Genomic DNA, 10,786 nt, shown 5'->3' on the forward strand with positions numbered 1-10,786 from the left:
GCCTAGTGAGTAAGATACCTCGCCCAGTGAAATACTGCGAAAAACCATATCCAGACTTGTAGGGAAAAGTGATGCTTAACGCCCTAAACCACCGCTCAACGTCCAAAAGTTAAAGAGCCCATTGTCTTCGCATCGCTCAATAACCTACAATGCCCCTTACCGCTGAGAACGCAAAGAACTTACTGTCTTCACAACGCTTCACTAGTGCAGAAAGGACTTTAAACGTCTGTTATTTTGGGCTTTTAACGTCTGTTCTCTGTCCGACGTCTATACGGGTGACGTTAATGAGACGTCACACCCTTTACGCCAGACGTCTCTATAGACGTCAGACCTATATAGGTCAAACGTCTATATAGACGTCCGGTCCATACAAGTCAGACGTCTTTGAGGTTGCTCTTGACTAATGGTAATTCGAGTTTACAAATTTATATTTTAGGTTAAGAGAATGTATTGTATATATTTTTTTTATTGGATGGTTTTAAAAACGTAGTAGAGGGAATTGGAGAGTGCAAAACGCAAGAAATCGCTGCCAAAGCACCCCGCCTAAACACACGAGAATAACTGCACCAAAATCCAACGAAAACGCATTTTAATCGGTTCAAATGAAAGATAATGCATAAAAGAGTGATGTAATTGGAGTAAAACTAATTTAAAACGGTGCAAAAGTGAGAAAACGAACCTGAAAAGCGTAACCCGTAGAGAGAAAACGCGATGAATAACTGCACCAAAACCCAAAGAAAACGCATTTTAATCGGTTCAAATGAACGATAATGCATCAAAGAGTCATGTAATCGGAGTAAAACTAATTTAAAGCGATGCAAAAGTGAGAAAATGAACCTGAAAATCGTAACCCGTAGAGAGAAAACGCGACGAAGATGATGAACAATGAGTGCGCGTAACGACTGCCTCTCGATCACGGTGATTTAATGCCGACATTTAGAAGTCAGTTTTCCTATAACAGACGTCTAAAGGGCTTTAGACGTCGGTTCCCCCAATAACAGACGTCTAAAGGGCTTTAGAAGTCGGATTGGTGGGATCAGACGTCTATATGGAGCCAAAAAGTGACTTTTTAAATTTTTGAGTTTAGGGTTTAGATGTCGGTTCCCACAATAACAGACGTCTAAAGTGCTTTAGAAGTCGGATTGGCGAAATCAGACGTCTATATGGAGCCAAAAAGTGACTTTTTAAATTTTTGGGTTTAGGGTTTAGACGTCGGTTCCCCCAATAACTGACGTCTAAAGTGCTTTAGAAGTCGGTTTAGCGGGATCAGACGTCTATATGGAGTCAAAAGTGACTTTTTAAATTTTTGGGTTTAGGGTTTAGACATCGGTTCCCCCATTAACTGACGTCTACGGTGCTTTAGAAGTTGGTTCCTCCCATAACAGACGTCTAAATAGAATAAAAAATTATTTTTTATTAAATTTTTCGTTTAGTTTTGACGTCTTTTCGGGGGAGCCGACGTATATGAGGGCTTATAGACATCGGTTATGAGGGTCCCGACGTCTATCATATTATAGACGTCAAGGCCCCTCTTAACTGACGTCTATATTGACAACTTATTTACGAAAGTGCCACCAGTCATTAATTTACGTTGGGTCCCCACTTAACTGACGTCTAAGAGGTGACATTAAAAGCCAATTCTGCACTAGTGCTTAGTGCCTAAAATGGCTGCTCAATGTCCTGGAGTCCAATGGTTCTCTGACTTGGCAAAGCTAAATGCTATTTTGGTACCCAATGCCACACTAGAACCAGTAGCTCTAAAGTTGATATAAGTGTACTATAGTTTTAAACAAATCACCCAATTTGATATCCTTATCTTTATGTTTGTTTGTAAAACATGTGTAAATATTTATATTGAATATCAATGGACTCATTTGATCAATAACTCAGTCCATTAAACCAAACCAATACTTCACCACAACCGAAACAACAATAAGCATCCTAAAAACCCAACTTCAGTAAACTATGCGGCTAACCAAGTTCTAAATGGTACAAATACAGACTCTTATCCTCAACTTCATTCAGTAAACTATTTTCATAGGATCTCACTTATCAAACCACAAATTTTAGACCAAAACCAAACATAACACTACCCTTTTACAATACCAAAATCTAGCATCAATCCCAACTAATTATAGCATCAATTTCCCATCCAAGCAACCCAAATCAGATAACATTCACAAGTAAACACAACAAGGTTTTTCATATACCATACAACAAGTTCAGCAAAATAGACCAATTCATATTTCAACAAGTTCATTTACTTAATTAGATAACTCAGTCAGTTTAATCCAACTAAAACAGAAAAAATCATATTTATCAAAGTACTAAAATGGTATAAATAAGGTGTTTAGCTTCGGTTACCTTATAGATGACCAAACGACTCTAAAAGGATAAAAATAGTACCAAACGTCCACGAAGCTCTATCTACTCCTAGGAACAACAAAAACACGATTAGGGTATACCGTTAGAATCACTGATCAATAGAGAGTCTTATAGAAGACTCAAACATCACATGCATCCACAACACACTTGCATACAAAAAAAGACAAAACAGACAAAAAAGAAAAACAAAAAACAAACTTACTCTATCTGAGAAACTGATCAGTCTAAATTTAAGAGTTCATTGTAAGGATCAATTCTACTGTCTTGATTTTTCAATCAGATGAATAGAAGATGAGAAATCCTAAAAAAAAAAAAATCAAAGTACTTTAAAAATATTGTTTCTAAAAAGATTATATATTTTAAAATTATCAAACTCTACATAATATTTATATTAAAACTCTTTAATATTAAAATAATTAGGTATCACTTTCTTAAATCAATATCACTCCTAAATATCATTTTCTAAGTTTAAAAAAATAACATCAGTAAACAATTATTAAAATAATTTCAAATAATATATTATTTTTTCAGTTAGATATATAAACATTGAAATAACACGATAATATTAAAAAAAATAATTAATATTTCTCTAAAAATTGAAAATATTTAACAATGTGAAAAATTGAAAAGATCAGAATGAGTAATAAAAAATTATTATGTATATACTTTCTCTATAACGTGAATGAGACATTATTTTTTATTATTGTTTATTGTTTCAACTAAAAGCACTCGTTTAAACTATTTATGCTTATCCAATAAAAAAGACATTGTTTAGATTCGGGAGCATTGATCATTAGGGAATCCATCTAAATACATTAATGATATATAGTTTATTTTATTCTATTTTTATCTTTGCCATCATTTCTGCAAGATTAATGAAACGTGATCCGTACATATAGTAGTACCTTTTTAATTCAATCTTATTTGATTCCTTAAGATTATTAAAGTACAATTCCTTAATATATGAAATTAGTGCAATAAAAGTTATAAATTATAGTACTTCAAAATTTATTTGACGGGTTATAAAACTATAGCTATCATACTATAATTTATGTATAATATTTGTTTTAATAAAATATTTAATGTCAAATTTATTTGCAACTGATGCTAGAACAGTAGTTTTATACTATGCTTAATACAATTCCTTTATTAGAAAAGATTTCATATTCAAGATTGCAATTATATTACCTTGTCTCCACGTTATGGATTATAATACATATTCATACCGTAATATGAGATTTGAAATTTTTTACATCCATGTCATACTACTCTTATTTATTTTTATTTATTTTTTCTAAAATATAAAAAATTATATTTTTATAAATATTTTATTTTTATACTCTATATCAAACACTAATATTATTACTCAAAGAAAAAACCTCCTCACTCAAATGCCACTCCAAACAAGACCGAACATATAAAAGTATCATATTGATGTGATACTATAGACTATTTAAATATAAAATTGATTCTAATTAATAAAAATCTTAAGCAATTCATAAAAATTAGCCATGTTATTTAAATATGATGCTTACGTTTTCCCTTTTAGTCTAAATTCTATATACATGATATTTTTTTCATACCACCTAAATATTTATAAAATAGTATATAAATTTATGCATTTATTAACAATAATAAATTTAAATAAATAATAAATAATTATAATAATAATAATCAATTAGAAGTATTTCTCAATTAATAACAATTGGATTATGAAATTAGTTGATGATGTTAAAATATGTTTTTCCATTGAAATAATATTTTAACATTATATAAAATTGAAAATGTTTGAAACTTATAGTAAGAAAAATAATAAGAGTGCATGTGCTGGTTTAGGAGAAATTAAACATGATACTGAGTTAACTCTTTGTGCAGAAGTATTTGTTTTCTATAAATAAGATTTGAACAACTTAAGCACTGTGAAGTTGAAGGAAGACATTAGAGAAGGGTTTGTAGATTTCTCTTTTTAGTTCAAAAACTGCCTCCTCCCAATGCGTTTTTTTTATAAGATTTAATAGCATTTCTTTTATATTTATATTTGTAGTGATAATTTAATATTTTTTATTTAATGTGATTTTTATGTATCTTTTTAAAAATTAATATATTATCTTCCATTAAATCAGTTTAAAGTAGTTTAGAAATGATGAAATTTCATATATTAATATAACAATCATCTTATTCATGTGTATTATGCAATTCTAAAAACATAGAGTAATGTTCATCTAATAGAAAAAAAAAAGCATAGATGAATGAAGTTGACCTAATAATCTTTCCACAAAATATAAAAAAAAATAATAAAAAATAAAATAAAAATTTAAATTATTATATCACATAAAGAAACCCAAAAAACTATTAACTTCTTTTTTTTTTCTATATCATATCATAAAATTATACATATCAACTTTTTTCACGTCGAATACTTTTCAGGTGTAAGCACTGTAATATCAAACATAAATCATATTTGCATACACAATTTTTTTACGACATTATTTTGTTTTAAAAAAAAATTATAAAAGTTCATTTTTTTTAAAACTATTTTATCTTATGTCAAATAATGTATGATGCTCCTCTTATTCATCATGCAAACTAAAAGACAAGAAGAAAAAGAACTACAAGATTTAGAAGAAAAAGTAGCACAAAATTTGAAACCTAAACTCATGCAAAAAAAAAAATTTCTACTATTTGAATACAACAAGCTTAGTACAGAACCTTTAAAAGTTATAGAATGTTCAAGTTCTATTTCCTTGTTGATTGTAAGAAATCATGGGTGAAACGACAAACAAAATGGTTGAAAATCAATTATAAGAGTGTAAAAACACCAACTTTCACAAAGAAATTAACCTTGAAGGGTTCATCCAAAGATGAGTTGTTCTTGTTGCATAAACTTCGACAATGGCGACAAAGGTGGGCACCATCTCCAAGGGGAAGTCCTCTGACAATGGACTGAGGAGAGAGGGGCAATGATGAGAGGTTACCAAGGGTTTTCTTCCAAATAACAGTGACATTACAGAAAAAGCATCAAACATGTGGCTTCTTAAGTACCGTATAAATCAGTTCACATGCCATCATAGGAACCATGGAACCAACTCCAAGAAGTTAAAGTTGACATCAATCATAGCTTCTACTCTTCTTCATCAATGGCTTCCAATGGAAAAAGCCAAAGCAATAATGGCCTTGAGCATGCTGAAAAGGAAGTGGTGGCTATTCTGGTACCTTTCCCAGCACAAGGCCATCTCAACCCGCTTCTCCACCTCGCACGCCTAATTGATTCACACAACATACCAGTTCATTTTGTTGGCACACTCACCCTCATTCGTCAGGCCACACTTCGTTACCACAGCTCCACTTCAAACTCAAACATTCATTTCCATCGCCTTGAACTCCCTCCCATTGTTTCTCCTCCTCCCAATCTTAATGACAATGCAGAATCCACTGATTTTCCATCTCATCTACTTCCTTCCTTTGAGATCACTTTCCAACTCAGGGAGCCTTTTCGGGAACTTCTTCAATCTCTCTCATCTCAAGCCAAAAGGGTCCTGGTCGTCCATGACTCCCTCATGGCCTATGTTGCACAAGATGCTACACACATGTCAAATGTTGAGAACTACACTTTTCATACCGCGAGTGCCTTTTACACCTCCCTTAAGTTTTGGGAGGAAATGGGAAGGCCCGAAGGCTTGCATGTCCCAGAACTGATTCCTTCTGTGGAAGGATGCTTCCCAAGTCAATTCGTGGACTTCATGAATGTTCAATGTGAGTTCCTCGAATTCAGTGACGGCATCATCTTCAACACAATCAGGGCAATTGAAGGTGCTTACATTGAGTTTGTGGAGGGTATCAATGGTGGCAAGAAGGTTTGGGCTTTGTGGCCATTCAAGTCTTTAGCCGTTGAGAAGAAAGATTCAGAAGGAGTTAGGCACTCATGCATGGAGTGGCTTGATAAACAAGAGGCAAATTCAGTTATATACGTGTCTTTCGGGACAACAACAACTTTGACGGAGGAGCAAATCCAAGAGCTTGCAAGAGGGTTGGAACAAAGCAAGCAAAAGTTCATTTGGGTGCTGAGAGATGCTGATAAAGCAGACATCTTTGATGTTAATGGGGCAAAAAGGCATGAGCTTCCAAGGGGGTTTGAGGAGAGAGTTCAGGGCATAGGGCTTGTTGTGAGGGATTGGGCACCCCAATTGGAAATTCTGAGCCACTCTTCAACAGGAGGGTTTATGAGTCATTGTGGATGGAACTCTTGTTTAGAGAGCCTAACCACAGGGAAGCCAATAGCAGCATGGCCTGTGCATTCTGACCAGCCAAGAAACACTATTCTGATGACACAGGTGCTCAAGGTTGGTTTGGTTGTGAAGGATTGGGCCAAAAGGAATGTGGTTGTTAGTGCTTCGGTTGTTGAGAATGCTGTGAGAAGGTTGATTGAAACGAAGGAAGGTGATGAGATGCGAGAGAGAACAATGACGCTTAAAAATGCCATTCATAGGTCCATGGATGAAGGTGCAGTTACTTCCACAGAAGTGGATGCTTTCATTGCTCACATCACCAAATAGTCCTATCAATTCATATTTGTGCTTAGTTGAACCTTCCAGAATTTTACAGTTCGTCAAGTTATCTCAAAATTGGTTTGGCATGAAAATGCACTATCTTTCTGTTTCTTTAAACGTTGTCTAGTAATAAAATTCTGTATGAATGTGTGCTCTGCATTGCTAAATCTGCATTACCATTTGCATCTTCTGAACTTATGAGTTCCACTTCGTTGTTTTGATTTGCTCACAACATTAACGACATCCATAATTGGGGAAATAGCTAATCCAAACAGTTACATATCCTGTTTTAGACCACCATTTTACAATTAGTTTCTATTCACCAGTTCCCATTAAAGGGTTAAAAACAGACACATACTCTTGTTGAAAGATGAACTGTGGGATTGAGTGGAAAAAGAGGAAATAATTTCTTCAAGAGTTCAGAAGAGATAACATCAGCCACATCAGGTCCACCTTGAGAACTTGGAGATTCTGATTTCTTGTCTGTCCCATAAGCAATAGACCTAACTATAAGATCTATGCTATGCAGAATGGATGCCATATAGGCATAAGACTTCCCTTCAAGACTTTCCACAGAATGAATCAATGGACTAAATTCCAGGAAAATATTCATTAATGGTGGAACTAGATCCTTCAAATTCTTTGGGATATTAGAAAAACCTACACAAACAGATGAAGCATAAAATGGGACAGTCAAACAATCAGTGAGAACATAAAAAGCTTGACAAAGCTTTTAGAATTATGCAAACTCAAGCAACTACATTCACTTAGTTATGCGCTTCAACAATTGCATTTTTAAGTTACATTGTAGAGAAAAACTATTGAATTTTGATTAAAGTAAATGTTAAAAGTAAATTCTATAGGATCTCCTGTCAAATGTTGACACTTTCAGCTAGTTCTTCTTATAATAGAACTAATAACATAATTCACCACTCTTTAATTTTTATTATTATAAAATTATTCATATTTTATTCTTTTAAAATTATATTTTTTACATGTAGATATACAATGCATATTATATATATATATATATATATATATATATATATATATATATATATATATATATATATATATATATATATATATATATATTTTGTAAGAACTCATAAAAATGAACCAACTTCAATATGGCCAAGTGGCAGCTTAGAATAGGTTGGGTAAAATATTAGTAAAGTAAAAAAAATAAACTTAACATTTTAAGTTGATTCATTTATGAAGAACAACCATCCTTCCTACGTTTTTCTCCTTCTCTGCCTTACAATCTCTTCATCTCAACTCAGATTTTGATCCTTGGTTTGTTGAACAGAAGCTACCTAGCTGATCGAGGCTTCAAGGGCAACGTTTCGAGCCGATCAATTTTTCTTTTCTGCAACTGGTAAGTTGAAGCCCCTTTCTATTCATTCTAGGGCTGTAAGCATGCAACCAATTTGATTGCATGTAGCCAATTTCTTATTCTTTCAATTTTAGCTGTTACGGTGCTCTAAGATTTTTATTCTATCATCAATTGATGATCTATAGGCACTGTTAGGGTTCCCTGAGACAACTTAGCTAAGTCCAAAGTGACTTGTGAGAAGTGTCAAAATAGCCAAGAACAGTCCTTAAGTGGTAAATCTAGGTTGGAGCCCATAGGTTGAGGAAATTGAAGTTTTTGAGTGTAAATTTGTGCATAGCCGCTAAAGAATGATGTTAAGAACGTTTAGGGCCACTTTAACAAGTTTAGATTAGCCTATAGAATGAATTAAGGATGGTAGAAATCCACCAAAAGGCCTAAAACGAAATGAGAGTGGGTGAGTTCTGCAAAATTTGCAGAATCCATGCCTGAGCGCCCTTCAACACGTTGTTTCACCTTAATTATGGCGCTCGGGCGCCCCTAAAGGGGGTTGGGCACCCTTTTCTGCTGTTGTTTTAGTTTTTGACGTTTTGGGAGTTCCGAATGTCCGTTTTGGACGTTCTTTAGGTCGTTCTGGGGGGCTTTTGACCCTTCCGGAGCCATTGGTGAGGGTCTCCAAGCTATTTGAATTACTTAAGTATTGGTAATTAAAGATTATAAAGAAATTTGTGTTAATAAGTGATGTTTATGTGAAAGTATGTAACGCCTGAGTATGTATGAGTTGTTTTTATGACATAACTAAAGGAATGATTGTGCAACATGACTAAGGGTATGATGTATTGTCTTGTGAATTATAGTTGAACGCATGTATGTACAAAGTATGTGAATTATGTAAGTGTAACAAAGTGATGGTTGGTGTAAGTGTAACAAGTATGGTTATTGGACATAATTCCATGATCCTCAAGGGAGGTTACATGGTGGTACCCTGTAGTTTGTTGTGATTGACCGTATTAATGGTCGGAGTGTCCTTATGGGGTTTATCCTGACATTCTAATGACCATCCATGCTCAAATATAGAGTGACGAGTCATGTGGTGAGAATAGCAGGAGATCCTAGTCTTGGGTGTCTCCATTTATGGGCCAAGATGAGTTTAGACGGACTTACACTTGTGTGTGGTAAGGGTGAAACCCGTTGGCAATGGCTTTGCAAAGCAGTAGAGGCCACCACAAGTGTACAAACCCCTGGAACTTGACATTTCATACTAGTCCGGATGGTCAAATCACGTGGTCGGTCATTGGTATCAATAAAATGTATTTGGTCATAGTCTGTATGGTGTTATGGTCCTTACATGCTTGAAATACTTGATTGGTAACATGCTTTTTATACCTAGCTTACCCTTGCAATTGTGTGTTTTGTATGTGTGTCACTTTCCCCTTGCGATGATCATCCAAATCCTTGGATGTGAGCAGAAGCTGACGATGATGTGCCTTTGGAGCAAGCGTTGGAGACTGAAGAAGAGGAGATTTATATTTTTGCGTGGTGCTTCTATAAATTCCTTGTTGTAAAAACCGCAACCATTATAATGCATTTGCTTCNAAGGTTGGAAGGACACTGGATGTAGGCATTGTTGGCCGAACCAGTATAAAAATCAGTGTTTGATTTTCTCTACCCCTGCACTCTTTAAATTCAATCGACTATACCTGTCAACTACATTTTTTCGCTACATTACATTTTTCAATAACTTGCATTTCAAGGAAAGATCAAAAACTTTGAATTTTCATACCAAGATTGCGAAAAGATTTTAAATTTGAACTAACACCAATTCACCCCCCCCACCCCCGCTCTTGGTGTAAAACGAAGCCAACCTGTTTCCTAACAATTGACACCAGAGCTGGTTTTCATAAGATATTTGAAAATTCACTCGACTCTGTTTTTATTCTATTCGACTGTAAAACCTGGGGATGACTTCAAATTTTCAAACTTTTGGTGAAGGAGCATCAACAAACTGACCACCTCTGTTTGCTGGAGAAAACTATCCTTTTTGGAAAATTCGTATGCAGATCTTCCTTGAATCGCAAGATAGAGGAATCTTGGATGCAACTCTAAATGGTCCATTTGTACCTATAAAAAATGTTGATAGTAAAACTTTTTTGAAACCTTTTACTGAGTGGGCTATAGGTGAGAATATGAAGGCTTAGTATGATGTTAAAGTTAGGAATATTATTGCCTCAGTGCTAACTATTGATGAATTTTGTAGGATATCCCAGTGCAAGTTTGCTAAGGAGATGTGGGATGTTCTAGAGGTAACACATGAAGGTACATATGAAGTCAAGAGAGCCAGGAAGAATTCATTGACTCAAGAATATGAGTTGTTCAGAATGAAAGTTGGTGAGAACATTTATGATGTCCAGAAACGGTTCACTCATATTGTAAACCACCTGATGGCTCTTGGAAAAGCCTTTGATAAAGAAGAGATCAACAAAGATTTTGAAAAGTCTGAACAAGAACTAGCAACCAAAAG

General features: G+C 34.3%; 1 protein-coding gene across 1 annotated transcript; it reads left to right on the plus strand.

The window, feature by feature from the left end:
* Nucleotides 1-5,452: 5,452 nt before the first annotated feature.
* On the plus strand, nt 5,453-7,091 carry LOC106770938 (zeatin O-glucosyltransferase-like). The gene has a single exon (XM_014656793.2). The coding sequence runs from the start codon at nt 5,523-5,525 to the stop codon at nt 6,936-6,938; it is 1,416 nt and encodes a 471-aa protein (XP_014512279.1). The 5' UTR covers nt 5,453-5,522; the 3' UTR covers nt 6,939-7,091.
* The last annotated feature ends 3,695 nt before the right edge of the window (nt 7,092-10,786 follow it).

This window comes from Vigna radiata, chromosome 8, assembly GCF_000741045.1.
Source record: "Vigna radiata var. radiata cultivar VC1973A chromosome 8, Vradiata_ver6, whole genome shotgun sequence".
Taxonomy (NCBI): domain Eukaryota; kingdom Viridiplantae; phylum Streptophyta; class Magnoliopsida; order Fabales; family Fabaceae; genus Vigna; species Vigna radiata.

Bases quoted from the DNA above. Each gene is read 5' to 3' on its own strand.
- LOC106770938 (XM_014656793.2), top strand. From the start codon at position 5,523: ATGGCTTCCAATGGAAAAAGCCAAAGCAATAATGGCCTTGAGCATGCT.